Genomic DNA, 23,615 nt, shown 5'->3' with positions numbered 1-23,615 from the left:
AAAATTTTTAAAATAAGAGCATACTTATTGAATTTCCTATATTCCAGTTAACATCAGTTGCATTATTTGAAATTAGTGAAAGATGTGAATAACTTTGTCTTAAACCTTTATGAAGAGAAATCGGGAAAGGAATCCTAACACGGTGGTCTCTGAAGTTTTCCGATCATTAGTTTAGTAGAGTTTCCATGAATGCAGCACAAGATAGATTTGCATGAGGAATGATAAACAAATTCAGTCATGGTTGTTTTCATGTATCCAGACTAGTTCTGAGAATGGGATGATGGATAGGATGTGAAAGCACCTTTAATCCATATTTATTGCTTTCTACCTGTGATTGAACAGTCAGAACATATGCTAAGATTAGGCCCCGACACCCCCAATTTGTGTCGACACTCACTTCCATTCTTTTTGGTAAATTGCAGACAAAGAGTTCTCTGAATTGAGAGCATCCATCACATGCACAACTTGACCTTTTCAATGATGCTAGTTGCTTATTTGTTAGACAAAGTGAATTTACATCCAAATAAAATGCACAGAACTCGAATCAGTCTCCACAATGCTTTTGTTTCAGAACCTTGCTACAATGTGATTGGGCTCACAATTGACACATTTTTCTTTCTGCCAAGTCACAACTTCAAAGTTATTTTAACCTTTTTTAGTTCATGAAGTTGTTCATTTTCACAATGTATCAAAAGTCATAATTAACACTTCTTGCTTCTGATGACAATAGATTTCTCTGATTAGAGTTATGGTCTCATTTTTTTGGTCTACTCTACTAACTAAAAAGTAAGTAAAGCTAAAAGTAGGTCAAATGTATTGTTTTCCTTCCTTCGGTTTGTCATATCTACACTAGAATTATTTTTGCCACAAAAGTGCACTTTATCTCCTGGACCTTTTTAGATGTTTAATGACGAGACACTTTTTTGACAGAATCAAAAGGCTTTCTTCCCATTTCACATTTTTTTAAGACCCTGCTAAAAACCCCGCATTGTCTGATTGTAAAAGTGAAATGATTTACTACTTGTGTATGACTACTTCCACTGTCTTTTTTAGGGAAGATACAATAGTTTCATCGCTTTTCTGCAACCACATATGATTATGATTATGATAATTATTACAACTTATTATAAATTCTACATTTTAGTCAACATTTAAATTAGAATAGGCAGACCTTATTCCAAAGAGGACAAACATTGCTTACACCTAAACAACCTCATTAAAATTTAAATCACAATGTGACATTTGCTGCCTTTATGAATGCAAACATTTGAAGAAGACCCTCAAAAATAACCCCTGTTGCTCTGGGGCTCATAGCGGGAGTTTGAAAGAATTGATTTGTGAATTATTCAGCAAGTAAGGAAAAGCTGCAATCAAAAATCATGCAATGGGGTTTTATTCGGTGCATATTAGAACAGATGAACTAAATTCTTGTCCAGAAATGAAAGTCGTACAAGACTTACATACAAGTTTGCCTCCGCTTCTAGAAGCGGAATACTAAAGAAAGGGAAATAGAGATCCTAGCCTTGTGGCAAAAGCTTCCGAGCAGCAGCATTAAAAAGAAGGACCGTTAAGTGAGAAATTCAGCGACAGTGAAAGAATTTCAAAGACAAGAGGTCAAGAGCCCTCTATTTTCAAAGTTAACACAGGGAAAAGAAACATGTTGGCTGAAATAACCTAAATCAAGGTCTCATTTTTGCAAACGATAACCTCCCAAAAAGAGGCGCAAAAAAATACAGACCAGAAAAAGAAGAGTCCTTTTGACTAAAAATGCTGTATAAAAGTCCTCGAAATATTTGTGGTACTCATGGATCAATTTATGTGCACATGTTTGCTACATTTTGTTTTCTATAGCACCCAAAAAAGTCCTTATTTGAACAAAACATGTTTAATTTCTCAAGTTCCTAAAATATATTTTTCTTGGATTAGAAAGAATAACTTCATGTAGGCGCCTAAATCCCTTTATTGTTTTGTTCCTGTAGTGCATTCTGATAAATTGTTGGATTTTATGTCATTGCTTTAGCAACATTGCAAAAACATTTTTGGTGCAACACGGAGGATTCTGTGGTTTGTAATGTTAAACGCAGTAATAGATAAATGCGTCTCCATTGATGCATTATGTGTGAGGTTGAATTTGGCTGAGAACACACCATCTTTTCAACTCTGATATCTGGTCACTACAGTCACAAAACAGTAATGCAGAAATGTTAAGCTTTGTGATGCTTAATCTGCATTGAATTGGGCTGCAAGGAACACTTTCTCTCTCCCTCTCTTTTTATTAAATTTCCACCATCTGCTCCATATCTCTGCAGATTTTTTTCTGATTCATGCATTTCACAAACTTGAGGCTTTAAATTAGAAACAGTAGGATCAGAGACCGCTCCCTTTATGTCCTGCTCCTACCACTGCAGAAGAGCCAGGTGGTTGTCCAGAGACTTTGGCCAACGTCGTGTTGCTTATTTGTTTGTAAGAGGATGAACAGAGCGAAAGCTTCACATTTAGATGAAAATGAGGTCAGTATTTTAAGAGATGGCATTGCATCAGAATTCGGGGAGCTAATAAGGATTGCAAAACCAAACAAAAATAACCCACTGCAGCTGGGAAAAAAGTAAGGAAAGAAATTCTTTTTGCATAATGTCAGTGGGCTACTCTCCTGAGAGAGCAGCAGATGTTATGTATATGTCAGTGAGTATCCTTCAGAAATGTGAAAAGCATAATGAAGTGTAGTGCAAAGGGTTGAGGAAAGCAGCATTAAATAAAAAAAATCTTGCAAAAGAGTTTTTACTGTATTTTTTTTGTTCTTTTTTTGTTTTTTTATAAATTACACATCTGTCAGTAGGAAGTGGCAGTTGTTCACAAAGCAAGACGGCTGGGATGAGTTTGGGTAAGACATACTGTGTTGTGCAAGCATCATATTGTGTAAACATTGGTGAAATCCACCATGAGAAAACAAGTACCATGTGTTTTCCCAGCAGAATCCTCGCTGCCTTCACTGAAACAGAATAAGAAAATCACACCCTCACCTTGATAACATGAGATTTCCTCACATATGTCTTCCCAAAATAATATGCAATTACATAAACCATGGCAACACTTCTTCACACCCTCTGTGGCACTGATGGTGTGATTTGAATAAAAAAAATGTTACAGACACAGGCAATTATGACAAGAAAAAGTCACAGAATAGAGAGAAGTGGAAGGCGGACAGGCATGCTTAATTCCGCTGGTAATTATATATCAAACAATTCTTCAAGAAGGTCTGAGGTGAGCTGGGTTATAGAATCTTTTTTTCTTTCTTTAACTGAACTGAATGAGAAAAATGCTCGAATTACTTTACAGAGTTTGTGCTTACCAATTCTGACTTTCCTTAGAGAGATACTTGTCCAAGCTTGTCTTTTGCGCAGACCTTTTGGATCCTGTCATCAAGAACCATACAGTAGATAACATCACTTGACATTTACATGCATGAGCAAGGAGCTGCTGCAGTGCGAACAGTGTCATTTACATCTTCCCAGCTACTCTTATTCAAGGCCTGTTTCATTGTGGGTAAATTTTCAGTGTGACCCGCCAGGGGATTACATCTATTTTATTTTTTTTTTTAACATTTAGTTCTACATTGTTACCTTAAAATGTTGTAAAATGAGTTATGATGTAAACTCCGTTGTGGATGGAAGATGTTGAATTATTTCATTTGACCCTTCTAAAGGCTTCTGAAAGATAGGTGTGGGATGATGTATTCAAAACAAAGACTTTGCCCTGCAAGGTAAATCGAAGGGAAGCAGTGGCTGGTTTCTCATCAATAAAACCACAGAGTAATTAGAGAAAGCACTTGAAAGCCAATTTGCATGTTGACAAATGATCAATCTTCATCTTTTCCCCTGCCACAGTAGCCAACAGCAGCAGTGGCGGATGTGGTGACTAATGGCTGCCTGGTGCTACCTTGCATTTCACTCTGGTGCAGAGCTGTGATGCTGGCTGAGGAAGTTGTGTTTTTCCTATCAGCTCTTAGCATGCTTCCTCTGAACGAGATGAAGACAGGAGCAAACTGTGCACTTTTACTTTGAGAGTTAAAGATATAAAGTATTTGTCGTGATAATCTCTTGGTTTCCATTGGCATGTTAATAAAAAGGTTTGGGATGTACATTAAAATGAAAAAAAGATGCCTTGTCACAAAGGTTTTTGTTCAGTTTTTTTCTGCCAAGTCCACTGCCTTAGAAGTTAATTATTTTTATTTCATGCTAAATTTAATTGCTCTTTGCTTAGCTAGTGTGAATAATCTTTTAGAGTCATGCAGAAAACAAACGTGGGACCTCAACTATTAAGACTTTGCTTACGCTGAAACCTTATTAATTAGTTTGCTTTATGACATAGACAACTCCTGTTTAGAACCATCTCATAAACCGCCCCTGCATTGCCTCTGTTCAACCGGGCAGCTATTAAATCAACCTCGGAGCACTCTCCTTGCACCGCTTCACATGACAGATGCAACGGACTCCCATCTGCCGCCTCTCTCTTTCCTTCTCTCTCTCCGCATTTCATTGATTCTCCCACAACCAGAATAGGTTTGGATACAATAATTCAGCAAGCAGGTAAATTGGAATAACTCTGACCATTAGTGAATTAGTTTGCGCTTTAAAAATCAGCCATTGATTCCTGAGCTGAGCTGATTGGTTGCTGACCAACCAGAGAATTTAATTATCAAACAGAGCGTTGCTTGCTCAGCCATGTTTTCTGAAGGTCAGGGTGCCACTGCAGCCCTTTTTTCCCCCCAAGAAACAAGACAACCAAGGCGAGATATTTGGTCAGGGAGAGAATCCACTGTAAATGGAATTAGCTACAGCCAGCCTACATATTCCTGTTGCTGTCTAGCAATTGGAAGTGGCAGACCGTTACCATGCATTTCTAGACACGAGTGTAACCTGAGCAGTAATAATTCTTTGGATTCAGATGTGTCCTAGCATATTTAGATGCAACCCAGCTCTCCCCTCTTTCTGTCAAACCCTCTCCATGAGTCTGGCATGTATCTCACAAAAACCCTTTGGTCCCCTCAAGGTCATATTAATATGAAGTGTGTCAAAATATCCCAGAGAAGCACAAAATTCATTTTGAGACTGCCAACCATCCATAACATTACGTCAAAGGTTTTGCTTCACTCTGTGCATTACACCAGTATCACTGGGAAATAAATCCACTCTGAGGCAGCTGTGCTGATAACAGTTCAGAGAGAACTCCATCTGCTCACATCCATACAGTTCCTTTGACAAATATTGTAGAGTATAAATAATACATATTGGTATCCACGTTCATAAATCAAGATTGGAAAGCATATGGAAATATAGTATAGTCTCTTTCAATTCCCTCAAGACTACCTGTCTCCCCATAAAAAGCTTCACTTCTTCCCGAACCCTTGCCTCTCCGGGATTTAGAATACAAATAAGCAGAACAAGCCTCTCCATTCTTATGAACTTTTCAGAATAAAGAGGAACACTTAGGCCCCCACACAGGGGAGAAGGGAATTGATTGGCAAAGCAGGTGACAAGACCAGAATGGAGATTGAATCCCCCTGAAAGAACCAGACTGAAGGAGGAGTTGCAGCATGAATAAGGCTGTTTAAAAAGAGGATGGAGAAAACAAGCCTCCCTTGTCCTGCCTGGTGATTTCCTGAAGCAGACATCCTCCCTTTTTTTACCCTGCTTATTCAAGGGTAAATGTGATCTACTCTCTCTGCCTTCTTCTCTTCTTTTCTCATTTTCTCAGAAAATGACATGTATACATACTCAAGTGATAAAAACAGACATCCACAAACACAAATTGTCATAGCAAATGTAGCTCCCCAAAAAAGTATATATGTAAAACACACATTTTTTTGAAATTGTTTTCAGTGGTTACTTTCAGTGAAGACTAGACTAGCACTGGAAGAAAAGTAAGAAACAAAGCTAAGGTAACCATGGAGCCATCAGATGTACTTAAAGCTGCATTATGTAACTTCTATAAATAAAGAAAAGTTCTTTGTAATTTGTTGAAAGTATTACTATGTCGTGATAGTATGAAATGAGGCAGATGATGTTTGAAAATAATCAAGCTCCTCCACGTTGTACTATGTCTACTATTGTCTTTTACAGAGACACACAGCTCTCGGTCAGAAACAGAGGCGTGAGGAAGGTCTCTGTGCTGTCAGTCATGCTCGTGTACATACTGCTCAATGTTCTAATGACAACATATCAGGAAAACTGTTCATCCTGATTTATGCTAACTTGCTAACTAGCCTGAGCATTTGTGGTAGCCTCTGCTATCAGGAAGAGAGAAGGGGGTGAGTGTGGCTCTGACTGGAAATGAGACAGGTATAATAAATCTGAATGTCAAAAATTCTTTCAATCAAATGTTTCTTACAGTTGCTGATCAGCTTTCCACATTTCTATTGGTATTTTGACGATTTATCGTTGGTGACAAACTCCAAGTGTTTAAGATTAGAACGTTTCTATACTGTCACCCTGATCTCTACCACCATCCACAAATTTTATATCAGCTTTACGTTGAAAAACATTGAAAAACATTAATTATACCCGGAGTCAGCAGAAACATGTTGGTGAAATTACTTGTGGCCCATTTTAGAGCCTCGTCATTTCAATAATTTATGAACAAAAAACAAAAAAACAAATTAATTGAGCAATAAATGCCAAATATTATCAGTGTCTTTTTTCATTATAGTGTTGAATGTAGATGGAAGGTTATTTCCTGAGTATAAAAGAGAGACATTGTAGTTATAGCCCCCATACACTTTTTAAACCATCTCTTTGATTTTCAGCCAAAATTGCTGTCTCTGCCTGTGGCAGCACAGGATGGCTTCCTACAGTGAACGAACGGTTCTCACAGGACTTGGCTAAAAGCTATTTATCAGATTTATTGTTGTCTCCAAAACCAATTAACTATAGTCCACCCTCAGTATCTTATTTACTGTACAGACAAAATTCTTCACTGTGACTCAGCACTTCCTGCATTTGGACTTTTAGTTTTCATAAGAAACATGTGTTGTGTACTAAAAGCTTCACTGCATCTCTTGGAACCTTCCTCATTTAAACTGCAAGAGTCTCTCGGAGTTGAATCTATCTTTTAACTGGAAAAGAAAAATGTTTTTGATTTCTAATGCTTGCCCATTTCTAGCTCTGCTGCTGCTTTTATGCTCCACATGGCTCCAACCCCAAAATAGTCCATCATCCAGCTTGTTATGGACAGCGCTTTTTTGCTAAAGTGCATTGATTTAGAGAAAAGGGGGTTCTCTTTTTTTATAGGCAGTTTATCAGAACTATATCCATTTTGGTCATCTGTCATTCTTTTCTCTAATTAGGACATCTTGTTTGACAAGAAAAAATACATTAGTTATAGCTATACATTTTTTTTCTTTTTTGTTGTGCAGACAAACTGAATGTTGTTTTATAATATAACAATTATTTTAATCAACACCTGTGCAACACCTGTTTTGATTTGTCAAAACAAAATATGTGTTGCAGCTCTTTTGTGTTGCACAAAAGAGGTGTTGACTTGATTTGTGTCAATTCAAGTTGGTAGCATTTTATCAAATGCCATCATGAAAATAATCAAATAAATATACATGAAATATATTGATCAATGTTCCACTTACTGATAACCGAAGACAACTCTAAACAGTTTGGTTTTAAGTCTTGATTTAAAGGAGACCAGAGTTTCAGCTGTTGTGTACTTTTCCCAAAGTTTGATCCAGATTTGAGGAACATAAAAGCTGACTGCCACTTCTCCATGTTTGATTCTGATTCTAGGGATGCAGAGAAGACCAGACCCAAGTGGTCATTTAGCTAGATTAAAATCAATTATATATTTCACAGTTGCAATTATAATGAAGTGAAGAACAGTTTATTATGCCATTTGGCAAAAGAAAAAAGTGTTTTGTGTATTACATTGCATTTGGCTGGATTTCCATAAACCCAACTAACTGCAACAAGTCACAGACTCTGTGCTGCAATCCCTTGTCCTGCATGAGCAGATAACAAAGCTATGCAGACTCAGTAGTTAAAAAACAACAACATACAGTTAGGGGCAGTAATGATTCTTTTTGGCAATTTATCCAAGAGTGAAAAGGTTAAAAAGGGCAAATTATAGCATCTGTAGAGAGAGAACATTAAACATTTTGTTTCAGAAACATAGCAATAATAACTGAAGTCACTGTAACTATAAGCTCCATCAAAGAGAAAACTTTTAAGTTTGGTTTGAAGTGGAGACCGGATGTCTGCCTCATAAGCAAATACAGATATCCTGCCCCCATCAAAGCATATTAATATCAGCTGGTTAAATGTGAATCAATGGCCTATAAAAAGATGTTGTGCATATCTCAATTTCAAGAGTTTGCTCCCTCAACGCCTTCACAACCTTGTTTCAAAATGCACTGATAACTTTAGATACAGACATATTTCTGAACCTCTAAATGCACCAGAAGTGAAAAAAAAAATAAAAAAATCCAATTGCTTCAGACAACCAAACAACCATGTGCTTCAGATTTCTGACAGTTAAGTCTAAACAATAGTCAATTTAATTGTCTGAAAGCAATGGACCACTCCTGCGGTGATAGGAGTTCATCCCAAAATTGGTTGGGTGCCGGTTCAATTCATGCTCCATCCAACTCACTGTCTTTCCTAAAGACACAACGAGACACAAGGCCTTTCCTTGCAGCTTTTGGCTATGTACTTGAAAAAAGTCAGGCACAAAACAATAATATAAAAGAACAGAAGTGACAAAAGAGCAACATTATCAGTTATCTTTTGTTTGTTTTCAGTGTCATTACTTTTAGATTCTATTCGTTATGGTTTTACTTATTTTTGTTTTGATGTTTTTGATTGCTGACATTTTACTTCTAAGTTGCAATTAACATTCTTAGTTTGTTTCTTTTAGTTTACATTTTTATTTGTTAATTTCCACAAAGGCTGCTTATATCATTCAGTAACTCAGTGTTGCTTATTATCAGACCTCTTTCAGTCATATGTGTAGGGGCTTTTTTTTGCCTTGGGTCATCTATCTGCAACAGCTTTTATGTCTGGATGGTTTTTGAAAAGATCAGTGTCGATGAACCTACTCCACTAATGTTAGATGCAGAGAGCATGTTTTGTGTGTGAAGTCCAAACATTAACTCTCTGTAGAAAAAGATAGTTTGCACATCTCCACTAAGTGCTTTGGCAAGAATGTGATGTTAGCAACCGACACCACTTTATTGACCGTGCTGGCTGAAATTTAAGTGTTAAACATTAATTGATGGCAATAATAAAAGTGTTCATTCTTTCACCTGCCAATATTATTTTTTAAGTGCCTGCCCTTTTCCAAATAGTTTCGAAAAATGTTTTGCCAGACGGCTGTGTTTTACAAAGCAATCTGGAGCAGCAGGTTGGCTTAGTAGTCTTTCAAAACAGTCTTTATTTAGTCCTTAAACTCATAAACAAGTCTTAATAGTGTACCAAGCACATTAATGGCTTTTTAACACTGACTCAAATGAATATCGAAATGACATTATCATTGGTATTCTGTTTTTTGTTCCCTTTTTTTTTATCTATTATGTGATATTAAAATGCAGAAAAAAAGCATTGTAATGTTTCACTGTTTTAAAGTACAAACATCTGCTCTGTTAATGCAAATAAATAAAGTTTAGAATTACTGGTAGGTTCATATTTACTTAATCTGTCAATTGACATTTTCTGACAGCCAAATTTAAATAAATCAGATTAAAAACTGAATTTTGTTTTAAATGTAGGAGTGAAAGGGGAACCTTTATGTTTATATTATTAATAAGAGGTAATGGTACTAATTGAATCAATTTTGTGATGTGACGAAAGAGGATCTTCTCCAACAATATGTCAACAATTCCTCTTGTACTTAACAGAAAGATTAGCTTCATCAAATTTTTCTTGCTTTTTTATGATGTTTTATTGTCTAATGAGCCATAAAAATTGGAGCATCTTATGCAACCAGCAGCACTTGATAACATGCAGTGCTGTTCTGCACCCAGGGGCCTTAGAACTAGAATTATACTACTGATGAAAATCTTTTATCTGACATATCATTATTAGATGTGTACTTTCTCTTTGTCACAGTTTAACTTGAAGAAATTGTGAGATTCCACTGAGTGACAAAATGTTTTTAAGAATAGTATTTCTTTCATCTAGCTGTTAATGAACACATAGTCAAGATTAGACAATGATACTAAAATATTTTCTGGGTTGTGTGCTAGTTGGCCAATCCAGGCATGGATAGGTTCAACAACAATGTCAAAAGATGAACGTTTCCTCCAGTAGTAATTGACACCACTGAGTAAGGGGAGATGGGTTTTTTCCACATTAGTGGCTGTAGAGTGTCATAACATATCATAAAGCCATCCTCTAACCTTGTCAGAGCTTATCATGACACCAATTACAAACAGACAGCCCTGATAGCTGAGGGTGAACCACATACTGATCTGCAAAAGAGTAACACCCATTCTTTGCAGCGACATTTGTTTCTGAATACTGCAGACAAGAATATTTGCTGAACAATATGAGAAAGTCAAAAAATAAGCACATTCCGTGTCACAGTAAAGCGACAGTGACAAGGGCACCATTTTATTTGTTCAGCAGGAGACAATTAACCTAACTCTTGGACCTTCTTGTACTGCTAAAATAGACTTTGTCATATAACAGCTCTTTTTTTGTGCATCCCTACCCTTCTCTCCCTTCCTTCTTTTCTATCCCATCAGGTCTCCACATAATGGAGCGAGAATGAACAGAGAGCGGCTTAAAAAAAAGCATGAACTGGAGGTTTATTGAGGTCATCTGCTTCCTGTTTATATGGGACCATATAACAGTTCAGTCTACCCGCCAGGACCTGTTGGCTGCTGAACAACATGTCACCAAGCAATATGACTGGCTCATCTCTGACCGTGGACCTTTCCACCACTCTCGGAGATATCTGTCCTTTGTGGAAAGATTCCGCCAAGGATTTACAACCAGATATAAAATTTATAGGTGAGTTCACTTTTAGCCTGCGTGCTGATGCCACTCATGCTTTTTAGGAGAATGTCTGTTTTAATGGTTTATCTATTTTAAGAGCATATAGTTGCAAAAAGCTGAAGTGTGTATAGCTTTAACCTCTTACACACACTTTTATATTTATATAGCGTCTGTTTTGGTCCTGTGAAATCTTTTGAGCAGAATGACGAACTCTCTGTACAGTTAGTATTATCCTGGATACGTGAATCTTATTCCTCCATAAACAGCTGGTGTTTAGTAAAAATAATTAGCAAAAGTTATTTTAATTAATTCATAATGACTTTTCATGCATGAGTCAGAGGATGTTTTATGCATTCAAAACATACTAAAATACAATTACCTCTTTAGTTCTTCTAAAGCAAACAGTTCTTTGAGTAAATTTTTGTGTTAAGAGATAACAAACCAGGATATTTGTGCCAATAATACCTGTGAGTAATACTTTAACATAAACCAACAAAACTGTTAGTATGTAATGCATGTGGAAAAAAATTTTGCGCACTTTATTTAGAGGGAAGGTGCAAAAAATGATTTAATGATATCTGCAAGGACATATAAAGTACTAAACTTGCAACTTTTACCCAGATTGAGAAAGTCTTATGATAATTATTTAGACAACACATTTTTTATTTCTTGAAAAATTGCCAAGGAAAGACAGCATTAAGTATTTTTCTACAAAAGTAGTTTGTCTTTTTCCTCAGAAAATTTGTAACAACATTTCTGGTATATTTTAAATGAAGGTTTCCACTTTTCAAGTGAAATTTTACTGACTTTTAGTTTTGTGCGATCGAAGTTCAGTCCACATTAAAAAATTGAAAAATGATTTAAAAAAATACCTACTCTTGGTTCCTCTTTCCGTCATCAAAAATGCCCGATAAATAAATTGGCCACACAAAGTTTGCTTGCACTTGGTTGTCTGTCCTGTGTGCCTCTGTGTTGCCTTGAGGTGGATGCATGATCTGTCTAAAGGTGTGTCCTCCTTCTTTCCCATTTGGCCACAATGTTAAAGTCAATTGCCCTATGTCACCAGTAGCAAACTGATGCTGCTGATGTCCTAACCACTGTCCTACTTCTTGCCGACTTCTGGCACAAGCAGAACTAACAGACATGTTGGAGCTCGGATGCCATTTGAGGAACCTGTTGAAAACCTTTTATTGTGTCGAAGTGACTAAAACCATTTAGCAAAAAGTCGCAGTGACATACCCACATGAGAGAAAATCACCTGGCATGTAGACATGAACTTATTAAGAAGACCATAGCTTATATTATACAATCACACCATGTATCCACTGCTCAGCTCACCTTGCTGAACAGTTCTCAGAAAGATCCCTACATTGCTTTTCAATGGGAATTACAAATATGCCACGTAAACTAAATAATGCTCCAGTGGCATTTGCAATATGATCTCCAGTAAGCCCGGCTATTCCGCATGTTTTTGACTATGTCAATAACAAATGCTGCCTCAATTTCCTAATAACACTTTATCTTATCCTACCATGGAAATGCTGTGTTTGCATTAATTATGACTTTCTTTATCTGGCTGAATCTTTGCACTAACAACACTTCTACAAACTTTCTGATTCATTTACCAAATGATTATTTGACTACTTGAGGTACTCATAAAGTGTGCATTCTAAATAAGCTGTCTTCTGAAAAGTAAGAAGCTGAAAAGTGCCACTGTGGCACTTTATGGAATTCACAAAGTGCCACATTGTGAATTCCACACCATACATCTTACTGCAAAAGCACCATGGAAAACAGGATTATATCAACGAAAATAATCATAGGACATGACTTGAAAGTCCATATCAATCTGCTTCATTTCCTCAGTGTTATGTCCACATAAAACACAAGATAAAAAAGCAGCAACAGCAGCTTTTTGATTAATTGAAGTGCAACAGTTCAGTGCTTAGTTTATAACATTTTATAAGTTACAAAATAGATGTTTGTAAAATAGAAATTACTTGCAGGCATTTTATTTTAAAAACATATCTTTGCTTGGATGGTCAATAAAGAACATGAACAAAAGTATTGCGAACAAAATACTTGTAATTTCTGTTCATATTTATTATGTCATTTGTCTTCAGATGGGATCAGATTTAGAGTTGAAGTCTGATTAAAAGTACCTTTAACTTGATATTTACTTTTTTCTATGCCCGCATTTCTGTAATGAAATAAAATATATTTGTCGGTCTGATATAATATTAAAATATTGAAAGTCATGTTTTCATCAACTGTAAGGAGAAATACATCACAATTAACAGCGACAAAGGCTTGAAAACATCAGTTCCAATTAAATAAATCTATACAGTGTGTGTCACTTAGTAAATTAAGTTACTGAAATAAATAAACTTTTCAGTAATATTCAAACTTTTCAAATATTACTGGAAACCAAGGTCAGCTCATCAATCCATCAAAGGGCAACTCAGAGACACAGAAAAGACAACAATGCATGCACACATACTTACATGTACACAAACGCGTGCACGCCTCAGAGCAACTGAGAAAGACATGTTTGCCTAACCTTGTTGGGCATGAAACAGAGGACGTTCTTGCTGCAGTAGTGTTAACAAGTGTGCCACTATGCAGCTCTGAGTCTGAAACAGAATCCATTACACAGTTTAAATCAATCAGAGGTATAAAACTTAACGACTAAAACCTCTCCTTCTCAGAACAATTTTTTCTTAATCCCACTTTAGGCTGGTATCTCAGAGCTACATAGAAATGAAAGTTGAGAATATGAATTTCCTTATGCTGTGACAGTTCTTTCAACACCTTGTTTTGAACTTTTTTTCTCCATATTTCTTAGCAACTTGCTACAGCCCCTGGTCTATACTGGACTTTGTGACTTGACACTGTTGCACAAATATCCAATGCATTTGAATAATGTTTAACACTATAGAGATAGAATTAGACTGCAAATTTCCAGTTTGGTTTCTGATTTAACTGGAATCACAATAAGGCAAACAATCCACTTTGCTTTGCTTGCCATGGAGATGTTATCTAGTTGTAAGTGCCAGTCACCCTCATCGATAGAATTTCTCACCCATGTCAACACTAGTTCCTACGGTACAAACTGCAGTTCAAGCAAAAGCACCAAGCACTGAAAGGTTTAGCATTTTGAGGCATTTGCTGATTGCTCATCGATTCGTTATTTACATAATCCGATTAAAGAATCTCTGGTCTAATCTCCCCTTTCTGGTCTATAAAGTACTCATCAAATGCACTTTACAGGCAAGATTGGACTTTTTTTGTTTCTATTGTAGCACTAAATTCATCTCTCTGACTGTGTAGCCTCTCACTAGGAAAACTCTTGGCAGTCATGACAATCACTGTTCTCTGGTGAAGCAAATAAAAACAGTTTTAAGATGAAAATGAGTTTAATTTTCAAGTAAGCAATTCTTAAAGGATTTTTCTTCAAAGCTCAGACACCAGTTCATTTGAAAGATTAATACATCCTGAACCACTGAAGGGTTCAAGATGTGTTGAAGGGTAAGAGTGCATTGAAGGGTAAGAAATCTGTGACATCAGCTGGTGTGGAGTTTGGTTGGAATGAAATCATACATACCCTTAGTCCTCCCTGGTGCATGATTGTGCCGCCATGCTCTCGTCTAACAACCAATGAGGACTGAATCGCTTTGTAAATTTCCCCAGGGGCTTTCACTGCCTCAATGATTTAGTGGTGGCAAGTGGTTGAATCAGATTCGCATAGAGACAAAGAATCCATTCCTTTTGGGTTCACTTATCAAGAAAGATTACCCCCGAGGAACGACGTATGGACAATGCCAACTTGATCAGCGGCAAACAAATCTGCCCCATCTTTAATAACATTGGCAATGTGCCTGTTTAACAAATAAGGGCTGAATTAAAAGGTTCCAGCATTTTGTGTAGAAGTCTGAAAATGTCACTCTTACTTCCAGGGGGAAAAGGAGACTGCAAAGCACCAGTTTTATTATCTCTAAATTTCTCTTTTAAAGAACTTTTTAAATTATTTTTGTGGGAGTAATAGTAACGACTCTATTCCATTTGATTTCAGTCTCCATGTCACATTCTTTTTTCTTTTTTTTATCTTTTATGTATCTCGATATAGTGTTCATCAGTCACAATATAGCTACTTTCACTTCAAGCTGCATATCATCATTGTGTCAGGCTTGATCTGAATAAGGTGTGTGTTTTTCTCAGAGTTAAAAATTCGGTGGCCTGTACTGCTCACACTAGCATCTCTCGTTCTTTTGCTTGTACTCTATTATGGGGTCGAATGTGTTTCAGATGATGCATGCTTTCTGTTTGGTCTTTGTTTGCAAAACTCTATCTCAGGTTCTTGTCTGCCTGAGCAAAAATCCAATATAAATGCAAATCTGGTAGCCATTAATGCATTTTAAAGGGCCCAAATCAGCATTTCACTGTAATCAAAAAAGCAAGATGAGGGTTGTTATTTAGAATAAAAAATATTTATGAAAATGCGTAACACTGATTGATCTCACTTTGAAAAGCAATGCAGATGTGAATGAATAGAGAAAGAGAACACACTGATCATTGAACCAGGACTCATCAAAACCTCAGAAAGGTTTTGAACACAAGCTTGAAACTAAACCAATATGCTCAGGGAAATAGTTCAGAAGAGTTCCATCTTTCGATTCAGAATTAAAAATGGAAAAAAAAAAATATATATATATATATATAAGTATGAAAGGTTAATGTGTGAGCCAAGAAGCAGAAAGAAGCTCATTAAAAAAGAAAGAAATTGAGCTGTTCTGTTTCAGATAATTGCAAAGTCACGGAATGGTGCTAGTTATCATTATACTACATTACTGGCTCAAAGCTTTTTGAAATTGCTTGCACATTCTATTACCAAATGACACCAAGAAGACTGCTTTAGGAGAAACACATCAACATTATTGGTGCAATTTTAATAGTTCTCAAAAAGCTTTTATCCAGGAGAGCTGGTTTTTGATTTTACATAAAATGTTCAAACTTAAGTTCTGTTTTCTTTCCCTCTCGTGTACGTTTGTCTTTCTAATTTATACAAGAAATGCTTCTCTACAGAAGGTGCAGTTAATGTTACATTTGTTGATTACACAGCCAAAGTATTGTTCTAAAAATAGTTTATGAAGTTCAGAAGCAAGATTATCAAGATTTAGTTTGGCAGATGTAGCAGCGAGTATTTTCCTATTTTTTGTGTGTGAGGTAGACAAATAAAAATGCATTTATTGTTTTTTGACAGCAATAAGTTTGTTAAAAAGTTGCAAAATTACATTATTTTGAAGAAGCCTGCTATCATTTGTCTATGTATGCATGAATGCATGTGTCAATTTTGTGTGTACATATTTTATTATAGAGCTTCTGTTAGAATCTTAATTTCCCAGTGGGAACCTCTTCAAGGGATCAATAAAGCTTTTATCTAACCTAAACATCACCATTTTTTTAAAAATTAGAATAAATAGAAAACAGCCAAGCAAAAAGTTCTTATGAAATGCTTTCACCAGAATTGTTTGACCCACTTTCAATATCCCTTTAAGGGATGTGCTGATTAGAATTTGGGCACCATATCTCAATTCATCACTTGGTTGCCTTCAGCTCCCATCAGTGATTGAAAACCTTCTGATGCCATTTCAGTGCACGTTAAGACTGACTAGATATGACGCTGCTTGATTGCCTGTTTCATTCCTATGTGTTTCTACTATGTTTTGTTTCGTTTTGTTTCTTACTCTGTATTCATTTATATAGTTTCATGTCTTAACCTTTTGCTTTATTTTCAGATGCATCAGGTGTCATGTTAAGCTACTTTTGGGCTAGATACAAGAAATCAAACCAACACACATACTGTGGGATTTCAGGATACAAATATTGACTAACATCAAGAGAGAGCTAAGACATGTTTGGCTATAAGGCAAAAATCAACGCCAAATATTAGCACAAACGCCTCATATGAAGATCTTGAAGGTGCTTTTGCAAAGACTTTTGACAAAGGAACTATCCATAGCTCATTTGTTGAGCTGAATTTTGTCGCTGTGCCAAGGCTGCTTGAGAGCTTTGTGCATCTACAAATGGACAGGAAAAAGAAAAAAAAAAAAAGAAAAGTACATGCAAAAATAAAAATACAGAATGCTGAATCATCATGTTACTCAAGCTGGATCTGGAATCTGCCAGGTCTATTCAGCCTCCGATACAAGCAGAATATTGGCCAGCATTTTGCAGTGCCTTCCCGCTACAAAAACTGGAAAGGACTGATGACATTAACCATTTAATTTTCACTGGCTGAGCAAGGTGTACAATTGGCCACAATAGTGGGCTGTTCAGTTGATTGCATTGTTTTCCTGAAAGGCCAAAATTGCTCCTGTTGCCATGAATCCAGTAGATACAATGAACAATGATAAAGTGCATGCTGCTTTATTGAAAAAGCATACAATTAACAGATAAATAGTCCCACTCTTATATAACACCCGCAAAAGAATCCCCTCAAAAATGTTATACTAGACTTAAAAGATTGTGCTGCGTCACTGGGAACAATACCCCGTTGGCATGGGCAGGCATGGGGGGTGTCCAGGGCCATTGCCTGGTCAAAAATCTGTTTCCTCTGTCTTCCACACTATTTTTAGCCATTACAATTATTTAAATCATTGTCAAAATGTCATCAAATGTTTTTTTGAACTGAATTTTGCAACTTTTTTCCCCCCAAACAAGCCTCCTAAGTTATGATGTCAAATGTAGATAATTTAGCTAAATAATGACTCGTTATTAAGCCATGCCAATATTGCATTGTAGGGTGTAATTTTGTTATCTCTGAGATTGGTCGCATTTCAGTAACTTTGTGTACATCTTTACTCTTTACTTTTACCTGATTAATAGTATGAACTATAACTGCTCTTGAACAGATTAATTTAATAGAAATATTAGCTTTGTAGATTTCTGCAAAGTGTGGCCTAATGTGCAAATCCTCTGGAGATGGGTCTGGTACCTTTACCAAGGAAGGATTAATGGAAAAGACTGTCCCGGATCAATGTCTGTGGGTTGATAGAATTGCTACACTATTTTAGCAGGAGTGCCGTCATATTCAAACAAACAAAAAAGAAAGATAGGTAAGAAACTATGACTATGAAGTCAAAAATCTTTTTTTTGACTTTTAGTCAACTAAAACTTGTTTTTCGTAAGACTCGGAAAGGAATGATAGTTGATCAAAGTTCTCCTCAAATTGTACAATAAAAAAATAAGCTATTTGACAGAAAATTCTTATTTTCTGCTGGAGGATTCCATGATGCAAGAGTTTGCCGTCAGTTTCGTAAAATAAATGCTTACATTTTAGCCTTAATTGTACACCAGGTTAGACGTAACTCTGATTCTAAGAATATATCTGGCTTCTTTCACCATATCTGCTTATTTTTTTATTTGGAAATCCTTGCATACATTTGCCTCTTGTGTTATGCAGCATTGTGGCTTATGATCCAGAACATAAATAACAAAATTTGTGAATACATAAATAATCAAGACCAAGATGTAAAATTTGTCAGACTCTGCAGACTCGGGTCTAGCTTTAGTTGGATTGAGCCATTTGTAATGGATAGAGAGCGGGGAGGATGATTTGATATAGTTGGCAGAATTGCTAAGGAACGACCAGGGGAATGTTTAATTCAGGAGGCTCCAGCCAAAAGGAAGGAAAGGAGCAATGCAGTCGGGATTTCAGGAAGGATGAAACAGACTGAAGAAGGAGGACAGAGACACTGAGGGGGCCGGCATGCCATCAGGTAGTGAGGCAGGATGGTGCTTAAAGTCTATAATGAAGAAAATATATCTAAATTTTAGTGACAAGAGGTTAGAGGGTCCAATGAGTTTGGAATAAAAACAAAGATTGCTGATGCTGACAGGTAACCCAGTGGTGAGGTCAAACTCAAGGTAATGCAGAACACAGAAATGGTTTAAATGACTCACAAATACATACATAGGAATAACCTCTCTCACAAAAAGGCTATGTGTTTATATTTCAATACCTGTTGCTAAATCTTAGGTTTTTCATTTATTTCTTGGCAATTGCTTAGTGGCCACTGGAAGAAAATTGAATCCCATTGAGCATTTCTATTCTCCATGTAGTTATTTTCCTCTGCTCATTTGGTGAATGTACTTGGAATTTAAATGGAGAAGCCGAAAGAAAAATATACACATGCATAACTTGCACCAAACTTTTAAAAATGTAACCCTCCTTGTCAGTGGTTTATAAAAAAAAATAATTCATGTCACAAATAAAACTCAATGTCTCAAAGCAGGAACAACTTCCAAACTAGTATTTAGACACTCATTTCAACTTATGAGTTAAAGTTCAGCAACCCTTAGATGTTTCCTGCTTTTGAAATAGCAACTACTGTTTGTAAAATTGGCAACTACTAAAAAGAACTTTGAATTTGAACTATATTTCTTTTGATCTCCATTTATTTAATTCACTTTAGATCTTTCAAACACTTGAGGGTAACCTGGCTGAACAGGACAAACACGGTCTAGATCTGGAGTTCCCAGCTGTGCAGGCTACAGAAAGTCAACAAGAGGTTATCCAGGCTAACATTTCATGCCTCTTTCCTCTACCATTTCCAACGTGGCGATAAAAAGCCCTTGTTGTGGGATGACTTAATTACTGGCAAGGAAGAGATGGTAATTAGTAGAGAAGCAGGAGGCTAGAAGAAACTGTCAGGGTTAAGTAGTGACTAATTCACTGTGTGGGACGCCTGAGCCACTCTCCCTTGAGACTGATTGCAACGTCATCACAAAAGCAACAAGCTCCTCAGAGGAGATAGTAGAGCAGCCATGTCTTTCATGATCAGTTCAGTAATGTAGTGATCCAAGCTATTGAGTACATATAAGATATCCCATCAAAATAATTACTGTGTTAAAAAAGAAAAGAAAAAAATGGAGAATATGATGACAACAGATACTCAGGTGCACTTACTACCAATTAAGACCTTTTGTAATATTCAATAAAACCACTAGCTGACATTTTTCTGTTGATTGCAATGTAGGCTCAAGATTAGCACTCATTCACAGAACACTTGTTACATAGACGACGTGCTCAAAGAAGAATATTTTGTTTCAGGTTAAAGCTTAGCAGGCCCTGAGCCCTAAAAGGAGTTTATATGGGGCATTTAACCTAACATTGGAGGATAATGTAGTTAAATGTGGTATTACCAAACACTTAAGCCACTTATCCATTTTCAAAACTCACACAAGTCAATGTTTGGTTAGGTTTGAGCCAAGTTGTGTGTCTCTCTAGTAGTGTGCGTTTGTCACTAATGTGGGAGTGAATATATGTAAGAAAATGCGGGAAGCTTGACTGCACAGGAACTGTGGTTGAAGCTCCAATAATGTTTGCAGCACAACTCTGCAATGTAGAACCTCAAGGTTGTGGTTTAGATTAATTCAAATCAAACAAGATATTTAAATTCGTCTTAAAGACAAACAGCAAAAAATATCAAATATTCAAGCCTAAAATAATGTGGACAATGAGATTGTTGTTACGGGCGACTCAAAAACACCTGTAAGATTAATGTTGTCTTATAGAAATTAACTGCTGGCCCACACATAATGACAACAATTAAGATTTGCTGATTAGTTTTTAATACATTCAAATCCATTTATGTTGTGTCACTTTAAAGTATAGTGAATCACAGTTACTCCACTTAAAAAGTAGATGCATGTGCTCCTGATGCTGCTCATGATTGCGTTCCTCCACACTGAGCAGCTCTGTGGATTTTAGACGCCATATCCAACAGTGGTCGAGATGTTGTTGTCCACTCATTTGGAGATGTAATTCACAGGCAAATCCACAAATGTAGTCTGATGTCAATCAAATCGCTTTTGTGCACTACATGACTTGATGTGGCTCGTACTACCCCTGAAATGGTTAGGAAAATGGGAATGAACCATGCGAGATCTGCAAATGAGACGAATCTGGCCAGGGCGGACTGGGGAAGAACTGGCTAAAGCAGACAAATGGAGAAGAGGCAAAACCTCTGCAAAACTAAATGCTGTCCAAGGTTTATTTAAAATGAAATATTTGGAAAATGTATGGCTAATAAAATACAAAATCAATATTTACATACAAAAGAAAACTTTTAACAAGCTCTTCAAGTTTTCTTTTTTCCTTAAATGTTGCATGGCAGTGATTGCTTTAGAGAGAGGACACAGAGTTAGCCAGTATGATATCCTCAGTGAGGTTGTTTTGATCTCAGGGGGCTTACACAGCAAAGATTCTGATAAGTAGGTTTAACAAGTAATGACATGTTTCTTATTTTCAGACTTGAAGCAGTGAAGCAGCAGTGGTATTATAGATTACTACTGACTTGTGCATGCCTGAGCCATGTTATCTACCAGCCCGGGTGTGATTTGATTTCACAGGAGAATTGTCTGCAATGGAGTGTACTGACAAGTGAGGTTAGCATGTCTGAAAGGAGACACAGAGAATAAACTAGTCATAATTCTGTTTTTTGCATGGAGCATTTGAAAATCTATAATTTAATTTCTTTTTCTGTTAAAACAAGCATGTGTTGCTTCATTAAACAAATGATGAGTTTGTTATACTAATCAAGAAATTATAAAGATATTTGTCTTAAAAAATGTGTACACTTTTCTATTTTAGATAATTATGTTTTGTTTATTTATAGACCTAAAAGGAAACCCACACACAACTACCATAAAATTATATAATTTATTTTCAAAATAAAAATACAGTTACTTAACTTTTATGTTGTCATAGTAAAATGAAAGTAGACTTCCTTTAAATTCTTTACTTTTACCAATTTAGTTTGTATCACGGGTTTTTGGGATTTGTTTATTCCCCTGAATTTTGATATTTGCCTAATAAACATCATTGCATCTGTGGTTTCTAATCTATTTTGATTCGAAATGGTTTTAGTACATCATAAAGACCAGGCCATTTACGCTGTTGAACCCTAGAATGGATCGTTTCCTTCCTTCTTATTTTTACAGTATATTTAATGACAACAACAAATATTTGTCCACATTAAATGCTCAAATAGAAATAAATGTCTGCATGCTGCAGGGTTTCCTCGATCTAATTCGATCCATATGATACTTGTATACAATAGCAATAATTATAATAGTGGGATGGTAGTTACTTTTTCTGGAATTAAACACTGTCAATACAAAAATAAAGTGGTTATGATTAATGCTCGTAGCATGTAAGTTAAATATGGTGTTATGTATTTATGGATTATGTAATTACACACAACAGCAGGAAGAGCAGTAAAAGAAAAAGTCTGTACTGATGCCGTTGCTCAAATATCTGATGTATTTTCAGAATCTCATCATCAATTGGTAATTCTAAGTCTACAATATAGATATAGAATTTTATCAGTAATGTCTTGATTGAACTATGATTTTTTTGTGTGTTTAATACGCAAACTAATACATTCAAAAGAACTTGGATGTTACAACTAGAAATAACTTGATACCACCAAACCTGATGGTGACATAAGCAAAAATACAAATTTATTTTATAGAAAAATCCCAAAAAGATAAAAAAAAAACAAAATAAAGAATTATTATTCATGATTTGTTTTTTGTCTTGCTTGTCTTACTTATCTTCCTTAAATGTGAACAAACATTTGTAAAACCTTCCAAAGCTGTCTTAGGTGCAAAAATCCTCCTAAAGCCTATTTAGAGCCTCAGTGTGTTTTGTGTTGCAGTTCACCTGACAAGCTGACAGTACAAATGTCTTGTGTTTATCAGATTATGATATTATGACATTTTTGTAGAAAACATAAAATAAGTGTCATTGTCAGAAAAAGGGAGAGAAGGGATCAACTATTTTGATGCAAGAAACAAAAAATCAGCTAATATTATGTATCAGTGGTAAATACTTAAAACTTAATTTCCTATTTGATTGTTTAACAAGATTTTCTGTTTTTATAATCTCATGACATTATATTAATGTCACTTAGATGTGCATAAAGATCAGAGTCTTATTCTACTGACTCCAGGAGAGCTGCCTTCCAGTCCTCAGACTCATACTTGGCCTAGTTCATCAACAGTACAGTTTCTCACATTACACAGCTAATTAGATTCAAACAAATGCTTGTGTCAACCACCCATTCACTCGCTTCCGGCTCCGTATCCCATCAAATTCCTAAGATTAAAGTGAATTAGGAGATTGTTTTTGATTAGGCGAATTTTCATTTAACTATTTCATCACAGTTACAAAGAAGTCTAACAATTAAGCCAGCAATCAGATGCAATCAAGTTCCATTTTCTGATATGCTCCCATTAACAATAAAAGTATCGGAGATGCTTCCATCTGAATATAGAGGAGGCATATTGTGTCATGCATATTTTCACGGGTTCAGTGTAAATTTCTCACATATGGAAATCCAAAGAATAACTCAGATGTAGGTCTAAGCTACTCTACTGAATCATATTTGAATGCATTAACTACACGCATTATATCTATGCGGTGCATTAGACCTTTACTCTAACTCAAAGTAAGTTCTATGAACAGTTTATTTGAAAAACCCTTGATTTTTAGCAATGTTCATTTGTTAATATCATTAAATATGAATAGATTATCTAAAATGTTGAGATTGT

At 36.0% G+C, this 23,615-nt stretch overlaps 1 protein-coding gene across 1 annotated transcript in view; it reads left to right on the top strand.

Annotated features, from left to right (window-relative positions):
* Positions 1-23,615, top strand: part of brinp1 (bone morphogenetic protein/retinoic acid inducible neural-specific 1) — a 113,341-nt gene that overhangs the window by 15,523 nt on the left and 74,203 nt on the right. Inside the window, exon 2 of the mRNA XM_055040390.1 lies at positions 10,745-11,012. Coding sequence (XP_054896365.1) covers positions 10,795-11,012 — 218 coding nt within the window. The 5' untranslated portion in view covers positions 10,745-10,794. The remainder of the gene's footprint in view (positions 1-10,744; positions 11,013-23,615) is intronic.

The sequence above is a fragment of the Poeciliopsis prolifica genome, unplaced genomic scaffold (genome assembly GCF_027474105.1).
Source record: "Poeciliopsis prolifica strain line A6 unplaced genomic scaffold, Auburn_PproV2 SCAFFOLD015, whole genome shotgun sequence".
Lineage (NCBI taxonomy): Eukaryota > Metazoa > Chordata > Actinopteri > Cyprinodontiformes > Poeciliidae > Poeciliopsis > Poeciliopsis prolifica.
Note: the sequence above shows the minus strand (reverse complement) of the source record. Positions and strands in the feature narration are given on the sequence as shown.